This window comes from Delphinapterus leucas, chromosome 2 (assembly GCF_059928025.1).
Source record: "Delphinapterus leucas isolate spDelLeu-1000000601 "Yukka" chromosome 2, BTC_Dleu_Yukka2, whole genome shotgun sequence".
Taxonomy (NCBI): Eukaryota; Metazoa; Chordata; class Mammalia; order Artiodactyla; family Monodontidae; genus Delphinapterus; species Delphinapterus leucas.
Genome location: NC_143130.1, coordinates 89,824,622 through 89,837,159, shown reverse-complemented (window position 1 = coordinate 89,837,159; position 12,538 = coordinate 89,824,622). Strand labels below are relative to the sequence as shown.

Sequence of the window (12,538 nt, the reverse complement as noted above, 5' to 3'; positions counted from 1 at the left end):
GGGGAGGGGGAATGGTAAGCTGGGACGAAGTGGGAGAGTGGCATGGACATATACACACTCCCAAATGTAAAATAGATAGCTAGTGGGAAGCAGCCGCATAGCACAGGGAGATCAGCCCGGTGCTTTGTGACCACCTAGAAGGGTGGGATAAGGAGGGTGGGGAGGGAGACGCAAGAGGGAGGAGATATGGGGATATATGTGTATGTATAGCTGATTCACTTTGTTATAGAGCAGAAACTAGCACACCACTGTGAAGCAACTATACTCCAGTAAACATGTTTAAAAAAAAAAATCTGAACTAGAAACAGACCTAAAGTGCTATATATATTTTTAACACTTCTGGCACATTATTAAATAAAGTCAGTTTGCTAAAGAAAGAAAGAAAAAACTAAAGTCTTTCTAAAAAAAGAAAGAATAGTACCTGAATTAACATATTTTTTCCTGTTTTTCAGTTTCATATGATTTCCAATGAAATGTTAAAAATAAATATATATATATACACACACATACGTATATATATGTATATTGTGTGTATTATACACACATGTATACAGAGAGAAAGGATGAACAAAATATTAGGCTTTTTTTAATGTTACAAAAAGAGATCCTGGCGATATACTACATATTTATCAATATACACAACTTTTGTACGTGTAATATAGTGTAAATATGTCTGTATGTGTAGATCGCCAACTTAAACCACTTCTCTTTATATAGAAATGTAAGACATAAATATAATTATATAAGAAATATAAAACATATTGCAATGCATCTTCCTGTGCTGTAAGACATGAACTAACTTTCAGCAGTTAACAAATTATGCATCCCTCACTTCTTTTCTTACTGAACCTTGACCACTGAAATAGCACATCATGTACTCCTAGAGGGAGCCAAGTCAGAGCAGAGAGAGTGCTTGCTAAAATAATTTTCTCTTCTTTCCCAAAAGGGAAAAGTCAGCAGTGGTGACCAGCCCTGTATTAGGCTCACTAGTGAGCCCTGTGAAGGTTGGTTCCCCTCAATCCAAATAAACTGTAGTCCCTTATGAAGCCTGCTGAGAAGACCCAGGGAAAAGGCATTCCACTTGTTAAATGTTTATTAGTTGAGCTTCGCAGCCAACTACAATAAGGGAGAGGGGAAGCTGTCTGCAGGCTGCATGAAGATTTAGCTACTCAAATTCCATGAACGTGAAATAGAACACTGAGGCTAAACCCTTAAAGTTTACTAGGCAGTAGCTTGAGGGAGGTGGTAGTCAGGAGTGAAAGCTTGGAGCCGCTAATATTTGGGTCAGTGATTTGAAAGCAGCTCAAGTCAACAAAGAACTAAAATTCTCAACACTGGGAAAGTGCTGCTTCCTTTTGTTCTAAGAACCACAATCCAGCAGAGGAAAGGTACACATCTAATCTCTCCTATATCTCCTCTCACTTTGAACTAAGAATAAATATTTTTACTTTTTCCTCAAAGCTGAATTCTTATCCATTAAAGTGCTGGTGGGAGGGATGAGTACAAGCTAATCTTTCTCACTTATCCTGCACTTCACTGAACATCTCCTTACTGAGCCTCAGTGACTACCCACTTGCTTTAGTTATTCCCCACTTGCTTGGTTGAATGCAGCTGGCATTCCTTTTGGTACGATAGCAATGTGATATCTCAAGTTTATTATCTATAGGAATGTGCTTTAAATTACTGTAGGATTTGGGTTATAAGTGCTAATTAAATAGAAAGGGCAAAGAAGTAAATACATTTTAGTAAACATCATGATGGAGTAAGTCTACTTGGAAAGACAAACCTATACACATATACATGTATTATCTACCCAATTCCCAGGCTAATTATGGCACAAGTTAAAGTAATAAGTTGGAGAGAAATCTTTTTTGGCAGGAATTAGATCTTTAATCCTCTAAAACAACAACAACAAAATATATATATAAAAGAATGAAGTTTAAGGCAAAAAGGTTTGACTGTCATGCAAATAAGAACCAACAGATTTACATGACAATCAAGTTTTGGGTTTAAGTACTGGTTCTGCTGCTAAGGGTCTGTCTTCTTGGGCTAAGGCGTTCAGCTCTTTGAGCTCCGGTTTTCCCAACTCTAAAATGATAATGTGGATCCCACGTTTTCCCCAAGATTTAAATGAGGATGAAGGACTTTTTATAAAATATGTGTCCAATCAAAAGTTGATTAATATAAAATCTGATCAATGGTATATTTTAACCAAGCATCTCTTAAATAAAATAGTAACAGCTACCACTGATGAAGTGCCTAATATGTGCCAGAACTTATTACATGAGGTCCTTTATATTCATTATCTATTTTAATCCTTGTTTTATCCCCCAAGGGATACGCTACAATCTACCTGATCGAAAAAGCCTGATAAGAAAACAGGCTCAGAAAAGTCAAGAAACGTGCCCAAGGTCATAAAGTTAGTAATAAATGGCAAAACTATGATTCAAAACAAATCTGGATCTAAAGACCGTGCTCTTTCCACCAGCCCCTTAGAATTAATCTGGCATTAACAGGAAATGCATTCACAGCAGTAAATTTTCCAGATGACTACATTTTAACTTTAAATTTTTATGTAAATCTGTTTAAAGCACATTCATCCACTTTTTGCTTTAATTAACTAACCAAAGCTGAAGGCTTTCTTCTCGGGATCATGGCTGTGGACATTCTGATGTGGATCAGAACAGGCCTAGATGTATAAAGCTGCTTACCCCGGTGCTCAGCAGCTCTGGCACCATGCGTTCCTGTAGTTCTCTCCTTGCTGAGGCATAGCCGTCTGGCTGAAGCCCTGGCAGCACCTCTCCCAACTCCCTGACCCAGTTACTCTGTGGTCAGTTAGGAAATCAGGTAACTTATGGGGTACCAACAAATCTAAGTGAATATGGCCCTGGGATAAGAGCCCCAAGGTGGCTCCTAATAAATACATCACATAATCTTGGTCTGCTATTTGCTTCTTGGCTTCTTTCTAGATTGTAGTTGGGATCTGTTGAGATGAGAGTCCCTAAAGACTGACCTCCAGATAAACGGAAACTTACTCAACTAATGTTAACATCATGTTCCACAGCATCACCTGATTGAGATTTTAATTTACTGAATCTCATTTTACTGTTTTGAAAATGGAATCACAGCATAAGTTCTAAAACTTATTGTGGAACAAACCTTTCAGGAGATTTACACATTTGTATTTAGTTGCATGATACCTGAAACACAACAGGTAGTAAATACTTTCAAGAAACACTAACGATGGCAAACTCAGTCTTAATCTATAAACAAGATGGTGGTGGTTTCATTCAAGAATGTATTCAAGGGGGACTTCCCTGGTGGTCCAGCGGTTGGGACCCCGCACTTCCACTGCAGGGGGCACGGGTTCGATGCCTGGTCAGGGAACTAAGATCCCACATGCCACGCAGTGTGGCCAAAAGATAAAAAAATAATAATAAATTAAAAAATAAATTAAAAAAAAAATGCATTCAAGAAAGGCTTTCCTTAGCCTGAATACAATCTCTTTCATCTTTATCCCAGACCAGTAGAACAAATGGATAAATGTCCCTTTGTACATCAAGCATTACATTTAGCACACAGTACTTCATTGCGTACAACTGTGTCTCCTTTTCCCCATCAGACAAAATATAAACTCCCTGTGGGAAAGGAGAATGTCTATTTCATCTTTTGTACTCTACTCCCAGAGCCTTGCACAGCCCCTTAGCAAGTGCTTCAAAATATACATCCTTTCCTTCGTTCATCTTTTACGTGTTTAATGGTATCGAAATGTGCTCCATCTTCTACCACGACCACTCCCCGCCCTACCCCCGCTGGTCCCTAGAAGGGATGATGAAGCACTCCCTTCCGTGAGAGTGCTAAAAATATCTGTGTTAAGCAGTGTTAAAATATCTGCGTTAAGTGTAAAGGACAGAATCCGTATTTTAAAACTAAGGTCACAGTAAGGTTCCTAGGGAAAATTAACGCTTATTTTCTCATATACCATTGATAAATGCCTACTTCCAACACACAGTGTTAACATCATAAAAATAATATGCCCCCACCTTAAGTAATAAAACATACATAATTTAAGTTGTAGAATTTAACTTACATATTTTAACTATATCATTTTTACCTTATTGAAACTGCGGTGCCCTACTGCTATTGGGACAGTACAATACTAATACTTGAGGTTTTTGTTAATTTTGATTTCCGACATTGCAACTTCATTAGAAATTACTAAAATATATTGTTCTGCACTCAAGAACCCCTTTTATTATGCACCGTCAATATTATTAATGTGAATTCTTCTATAGTAAAGTATTTTCTAGATACCTCTTAACTTTGGATTTTTTCCGGTTGACTTTCTTAATACCCAAATCCACATACGATTCAGTGAGTTCTATATTTAATTCTCCTTCTGAGTCACTTGGAAATATTCCTAGTTTTGCAGCAGATTCATAGAGAGAAATTTCTTCTTTTAGTTCTTTTATTTCCTCCTAAAACACAAAATTATTGCAAGTTATATTCATTATTTTTTATAGAAGGAATCAGTCATTTTATTCTTCAAAATTCATTTTAATGATTAATAGAAGGCAGAAACGTTTCTTCAAATGCATTTTCGGCACACATTAAAAATATAACGGTAGCACATGTCAGGTTTTCAAGTAACCTGAATGAACAAATGAATAAATGAATGAGAAAACAGATGTAAACAGCTTCTCTCACTCCTCCCTCCCTTACATTTTGTCCTCCACAAAAAGCCTCCCTTGAGCTGAGAAGCTGGCGGCAGCACACATCGGCTTACTAGAGTAGAGGACAGAGGAGACTGGTTTGCCAACGAAGTGTTGCACTTTAGTCTGCCAGTAGTGAAAAGGCAAAAGATGCCTCCTTCCAGTGGAGGTAATACTGGAACTCTTCCTCCCATGGAAAACGTTAAGTGGTACTGGAGGAGGATGTGAGAGAATGGCAGGTAACTTGTAGGTTTCCCACACCTGTAGATAAACTTATCTCTGGGACACCTCCAGAGATGAAAGGATATGCCATGCGAAGGAAGGGGCTGGGCCCTGGCTCTGCAGTTGGACAGACCTGGGCCTGACTACCTAGATGTGTGGGTGAGGTTGTGAACAACTCCCATGGGCTGGACTGGAGACGGTCCAGCCACCTCTTTTATATAGAGAAAGCCAAGGCTCAGAAAGGTGATGTAACCAACGCCTAATTCAGTTACCCATGGAGTCTCTTTCCAGTGGCGACACTCACTTGCAAAGCCTTATTCATGTTTTCACTCATAGCATGTGCCTTTTGTGCTTGCTGCATCTGGAGCTGGAGCTGAGCGACCTCCTGTACTGAGCCTGTGGGAGAAAGAATCATAGAATACACCAGATGTAAAGGGACAAAGTGCCTGTGATGTACAGAAGAACCTGAATCCACTGAGGCTACAGAAGGTGGAGCTCTGCTTTATTACCTTCTAACTACCTTTTTAGGAGCACAAAGGTACAGCTCGTAGGACCCAGAAGGCACAGGTCTGGTGCAGACATTTCCCAGATTTAGTATGGCTCCCCATAGGTCCTTGGGAAGTTGAAGACACAGGCTACTGTGACTTTGCCATGAATCAAATCAGCCACGTCTACAGACCTTAACACTCCGCAAGTCCTTTAACAGGAGCAGAACATTCCAGCTCACAGAAAGCCAGAGCAAAAATTCTTTGGAAACCATTTCTACCATCTAATAAGAAGACTACATCTTGCTGCCTTTCGCTTCTCTCTGAGTTCTTTTATTTCCACCACCCCACCTCTGCATGTACAAGAAGCATATTGGTATTGTACTTTTGAAGCTCTAGTAACCTAATATTCTAAATGGTTAAAAGGTTCCCATTTTAAAAGGACTTTATTGGATTTCCTCAAAAGAAAATGAGCATCTGGAAAGTGGTTAAGCAAAGTAATGATGGGATATAATGCAACAAAAGAAAATCATATTTTCAAAGTCTTTAATGACAAGGGAAAAGGCTAAGTAATGCCATGTGAAACAAAAGGATACAAAACTGAACACAGAGGTGGGACCTAAATGGAGTATGATGAAAATTTTGCCTCCACCAAAACACACACACACACACACACACACATTTAGACAGTCTTTTCAACTTCTGAATAACCCACTCTTACATACATTGTATCAACAGTCTGATTGACATCATTATGCCAAGGTCTGACTATCATATATCGGTTGATGAATGATCACTGAGCTATCTTCAGTGTGAGCTATTCACCAGCAAACTAGGCAGTTTTGTCTGTACAGTAGTGTTTATATAAACATTTGATTATTTTATTGCATTTTACTCTCATTATCATTTTATTAAATAAGAAATAAAAGTACTACTGAAAGTGATAGGAAGCATATGTCTCAAACTTAATACCACGAAGACTATACTAGAAATCTTAAGCGTGACAAAAACGTAACTTATGGGCTTCAGCTGACCAGGTAAGTGGCTACTCCACTTAGAAGAAAAGAAAAATTAAAGAAGTTATATAAAAGGATAGAACTATATGATCAAAGATCAAGTCTAAAAGCAAAATATAGTGGGATTTCATGACCATTTTTAGCTTTCAGGTATAGAACCTATCTTAACATATATTTTATTGTTCAATTTTTTCACATTCAGCTTTATTTTAAAATATACTGTGTACAGAAGCAGGGAATTGTCTGTATGTGTGTGTTCATTTCACTTGAAGGAAATACATTTAAACATTAACAACAGTTATCTCTGGGTAGTAGGATTATTGGCTATTTTTATTTTCTACCTTATACTTGTCTGGGTTTTCCAAATTATCTAATGAAAATACACCACACCTCCATACATATATACCAGTAACGATGTTAAAACGAATTTTGTCACCAATGATCTTTTCTGTCTTTTCTGGATTTAACTCACGGATCCTACTGTGTGCTCTCCAGATATTTCTACTAGCCTTCTGGGGAGCCACCGCTCACACAGACACCGACCTGAGTGCAACAAGTTGGCACACTGCTTCTGGCTCTCTTCCAGGCTTCTCGTCAATCTGTTAATGATTTCAGTCTTTTCTAATTTGGTTGCTTCTTGATTCCTTTCCAGTTGTTTAACCTGATCTTTCAAATGACAGCAAATATCTTCCTAAATAGAAAAAGTGTCCAAGAAGTCATTTTCATGATCAGTTAGTTATTAAATATTAAACTAACAGTTATGATCTTACATACTTGGATTTTAAGTCAAATATAAAATCATCACCTGGCAGGATCACCTCTTTTACAAGGTCAAGTGCACAGGACTGGGAGTCAGAAGAACACACTTATACGATCAAGTCATCAACTTCTCAGTCTGTTTTTTCTTTTGTAATTATGATAATAAACGTTGAATTTGATGGCTTCTAAAGTCCCTCTCTGCTCTATATTCACAAGGCACTGTTGTTCTAAAACTAGATTTTATTCAAGCCAAAGGAAAGGTATTACATGCTTATTTGCATTTTACAGTCTCAGTATAACTGTATGTATACATATCTAGGCAGACCACTTTGAACCATGGAATTTGTATCCCAAGTCAGCAAGGATACAGACAAACACATGGAAACTCACTCTATGCTGAACAGCCAAAAATTATCTCTCCCTCTTCTGAACTTCTTTTAAACTTGATCTGTTTCTCTCATGTTTTTCTTTCTACCTTTTACATGTCTTATTTCTCTTAATAGTCTCTTTGAAGGTGCCTGTGCAGTGTCTTATACATAGGGAGTGCTACAAAAAAACACTTGAAAAATGTCAAAGAAAAACAGACAGGATAAATGTTTGAGTGTATGGAAATACATGGAAATATATAGAAAATCCAGAGCATGTATATAATATATTCAAATGTCTACAAAAAGAAACTGTGTTTGGAAGCAATGAGCCATGGGAATCCCATTCCCAGGTAGAAGAAATCATCACCCCTCATTCAAAAAGGGCTACACAGGCTGAATTCCAAGCCAATAGCAGCACATGTGAGAGGCAGAGAAGTAAATTAAGGTAATTGGCTGACGTTACCTGAAAAAGCCTGAGGAAAATAAGTAGTAAGAGGAATATCAAGAAAGGACTTCGAAGTAGAGAGAAGGCATGTGGGGCCTGATTTATAGCATAATCTAAAGCCCAGTAATGCCTTAAGGATACAAATAGAAAATACGTCTCATAAGGATACTACTAACAGTCTCCTTAAGCAGAGGAAAGGGACTCTGAAGTCTCCTCCTTTAGCTTAAAAATTCATGTGAATTTTGTATTCTATTTCATAATGTAGTCATGTTTGCTTTAAAGTTTTTCTACCAAATTTTTGAGCAAAATGAAGCTTCTGGAAATTGGTCCATGTTTATTCAACCGTGCAAACCTCTTGGCACACTGCTGCTGACTCCGAGGCCAGCTTGAAAAGCTTGGTTCTAAAGCACCAAAGTAACATGGCAAACACAACGAATGAGCTAATATTCATGACAGTGTGAATGTGTGTGCAAGAGGTGGGGGACAACTAACATTTATGTGCCAGGGAGGCCACAATAGCTTTTACAAGAGGCTGAGAACTGGCCAAAAAAAGTTCAACAAAAGGTAGTTATGAAAACCATTACAAAGAAGAGGCAGACCATGGCAATAATTTGACTGTACGCAACAATCAATTAAGAGTTCCCTGATGGTCTAGTGGTTAGGATTCTGGGCTTTCACTGCCACGGCCCAGGTTCAATCCATGGTCAAGGAACTAAGATCCCCACAAGCTACATGGACAGGGACAGGGAAAGAAAGTGTCTTAGGCAACAATCAATTAAGCCACTCTGTTTCCTGTTGACAAGTTCAGGGAAACAGATTATACTCATAAAACTATGCAATTTAGGGCTTCCCTGGTGGCGCAGTGGTTGAGAGTCCGCCTGCTGATGCAGGGGACACGGGTTCGTGCCCCGGTCCGGGAGGATCCCACATGCCACGGAGCGGCTGGGCCTGTGAACCATGGCCACTGAGCCTGTGCGTCCGGAGCCTGTGCTCCACAACGGGAGAGGCCACAGCAGTGAGAGGCCCGCGTACCACACACACACACACACACACACACACACACACAAAAAAATATATATATATATATATAAAATGCTGAGCCAACTGATAGCAAATTGACAGCACAAAAGGGATACCAGGGGAAACATTCCCAGAAAGGAAAAACCCTAGGCACTTTGGAATCACCACTTTGCAAAGCAGTTATACAACTATAAGCAGAAGCTAACATCAGTGCTATGCTATGCTCCATTTAAAAAGAAAAGAAAAGAAAAGAAAAATCACTCACAGAATGCAACAGTGGAAAAGGCCTTAATCAGTAACTTCAACGTACAGTTCAGGGGTCTGAAGCCCAGTCAGCACAGAATTAAAACTTTGTTCTGTCTAGGGCTCTAGTCTAGGGTTCTTCTATTGAGGGGATGGGGGAGGTGAGAAAAGAGAACGGAGCAGGCACAGGGGTTGAACACACTAGGAATTGCTCCCAGCCTGTCCCTGTGTAATTGTGCCCATGTCAGCAGAGAATGGAGAGATCCTCAACCCAGCATGGAAAAGCCACCAGACTCCACTCCTCTCGTCATGCAAGGAGGCACCACTCTCCCCGTCCAACTTTCATGCTGCTACCCAAACACAGACAAGCTTAGTAAAACCATATCTCAAATTCCATTTGTTTAAAATATTATATAAAGTAGACTTAATAATTTGTCACAGGCTTTGTCTTTCCCCACCCGTATATATCCTTCACACTGATCAAATTCACAATATTTTTCTACATAAAAAGAATAAAAAACCTTATGTAGGAAAATAAGTCTAATAAAAACATAAACACATATGAAAGTAAAATAAAATGAAATGGTATACAATTATTATTGCCACTAACACAATCTTATATAGCTCTAACTAAATCATGGAAAAATTTAGAGTCAGCTGTATAAATAAGAAAGAACAACCCAAATCAGTGTGAATTTTAAGTGTGGTGGGATTTTCCAGACCCTCACATCTTATTATTCTTCTCTTCTTTCCTTGGGTTAAATTAATTCTGAAATTACATTGAGAAAAATGATCTCTGAAATGTTATTCATTCAACTGATTCCCTGGGGTTTTGGAGCACAAGCAAACCCACTATCTGACTCACCTCAGCCTACAACATTTTATTCTCTTTGGGGCAAAGGTAAAATAAAAACTGTGAAATATGCTCGAGTTTCATATCTAAATGATTTTAGATCAGAATCTCTTCCCTGTTGATTACACTATTCTCCAAATTAACTCTTCTCCCAAGATCTAGACAATCTTTATTGACAGGTTAATAACCAAAACACTGGGAGACCCAAGAAAAGCCTTCTCCTCCTGGTTAGCTCCCAGGACAACCTCTCAAGTCCAGGCCAGCTCCCAGACACTCCTTCCTTTCAGTCCGGATTTTTCTAGGTCATATGAACAATATGCACAAATACTCGACAAACGAAGAACTAGTAATGTGAGAACTGAGAAAGTACTAACCAATCCTACAAGAGGAAGGATTTCCAATAGTATGTCTTGAAGGCATATTCATAGATAAAACTCTTTGGACTTTTAAATTATACTCATACACCTACTGCAAACATCCAGCATTTCTATATGATGAATTGCAAAAATGTCAGTTATAAAAAATAACCAGCTTTACTCGTTTATAACAGTTGCTCATTGGAAGTCATCCCAACCTGTTCTTTAAGTGCAGTAACCGTAGCATCCAATTTCCTTTGCAAGGACAGCACCTGCTCTTCGTACTTCCTCGTGAGGCCCGTAACGATGCTCTCATGCTGCTCCCTCGCACGCTGAAGTGATTCCGAATGGCGCAGGTCCAGCAGCTGCTGCTTCAGGCTGTCCAGAGCCATTTCAGTTGTTCTGGACTTCTTAGTCATCTAGTAAATACACACAGCGCACCTACGCTTACAGTATTCTGACTCTGTGCTCTCTTGATGAATTTTAACTCTAAAAATCAACCACGTTTAATTAAATGAAAGTAGAGAAGAAAGGGTCTCCCCATGGTGGCTCTAGTTCCTTAAGACTTCCCTAGCTGGGACCCACCAGGCCCATGGTTGCTGGAAACATTATTCACGGAGACAAAAAAAATCTGTAGTTGTTCGAGGACAGTGAAAGAGGATTTTGCGCAAATGATGGCAACACAGGTACCAGGCAAGGAATCTGCTGCTTCCATACCGGTCCCAGCGCTGTTTGCATCCCTCTTTGCTCCAAGTGTAGGGGGAATCCAATTGTTAGGTCATAGGTAAATGACAACTGTTTCCTGAGAGACTGATGACACCTGTCAACGGTCACTTACTGAAATGGAAGTTTTGAAAACTGTAACTGTATAGCTGTTAGGAAATAATTGTGTAGCAGGTTAAATAATGGCTCCCAAAAGATGCCCATGTCCTAACCCCTGAAACCTGTGAATATGTTATGTTACATGGCAAGGGGAAATTAAGGTTGTGACTGAATTAAAGTTGCTAATCAGATGACCTTACAATAAGGAGACTGTCCTGGATTACTAGGGTGGACGCAATGTACACAGAAGGGTCCTTAAATGAGGAAAACTGAGGCAGAAAAGTCAGAACCAGTAACTTCTGGCTCTGAAGATGGAAATGAGCCATACACCAAGGAATGCAGGTGGCCTCTAGAAGCTGGAAAAGGCAAAAAAAAAAAAAAAAAAAGTATTCTCCCCTAGAGCCTCCAGATAGCAACACAGCACTACTGACACCTTGATTTTAGCCCGATGAGATCCACGTCAGACTTCTGACCTTCTGCCTGTAAGGTAATAAATTTGGGCTGTTTTAAGCCACTAAGTTTGTGGTGATCTGTTACAGCAGCAATAGAAAACTAATATACTTGGTGATTCTGTTGCTTTTTTAATTTATGCTACTTTATTTTTTATAAATGTAATTTCTAACTTATAAAAAGATTACCAAAAGATTATGTAGGTTACGACATAAAAGCAATTCAACTCTTTAATAACTACCATTTTTCAAAAAGTTTAAAATGATGATAATCTATATTACACACAAAAATTAAAATTTCAAATGAGGCCTCTTCTTCATTCTGTTCCAGAGATTGCCTATTTATCCAAATACCACTTTAACTGCTTAAGATATTCATTCATTTGTTCGGTAAATAAGGTGGACACTTTGTGCCAGGCAGGGTTCCAGGCACTTAAGGACATGATGACAAAACAGCCAAGGTCTAAAGTCCTACTACTTTCTGGTGAGACAAGATAGACAAGAGCTTCCCTGGTGGCGCAGTGATTGAGAGCCCGCCTGCCGATGCAGGGGACACAGGTTCGTGCCCTGGTCCGGGAAGACCCCACATGCTGCGGAGCGGCTAGGCCCGTGAGCCATGGCCGCTGAGCCTGCGCATCCGGAGCCTGTGCTCCGCAACGGGAGAGGCCACAACAGTGAGAGGCCCGCGTACCGCAAAAAAAAAAAAAAAAGACAATAACAAGTAAACAAAAGAGATAATTTCAGATATTTTTTAAATACAGTGATAAAATATGACACAGTGAAGGGGA

At 39.2% G+C, this 12,538-nt stretch overlaps 1 protein-coding gene across 2 annotated transcripts in view; it reads right to left on the bottom strand.

The window, feature by feature from the left end:
* The window catches only part of CEP152 (centrosomal protein 152), a 102,943-nt gene that overhangs the window by 58,222 nt on the left and 32,183 nt on the right, over positions 1–12,538 (bottom strand). For both annotated transcript variants that reach the window (XM_089907264.1, XM_022587158.2), the window contains exons 9-12: positions 10,698–10,898; positions 6,979–7,126; positions 5,239–5,330; positions 4,315–4,478 (exon numbers count right to left, since the gene is read on the bottom strand). In XM_089907264.1, the coding sequence (XP_089763390.1) occupies positions 4,315–4,478; positions 5,239–5,330; positions 6,979–7,126; positions 10,698–10,898 (605 nt within the window). The remainder of the gene's footprint in view (positions 1–4,314; positions 4,479–5,238; positions 5,331–6,978; positions 7,127–10,697; positions 10,899–12,538) is intronic.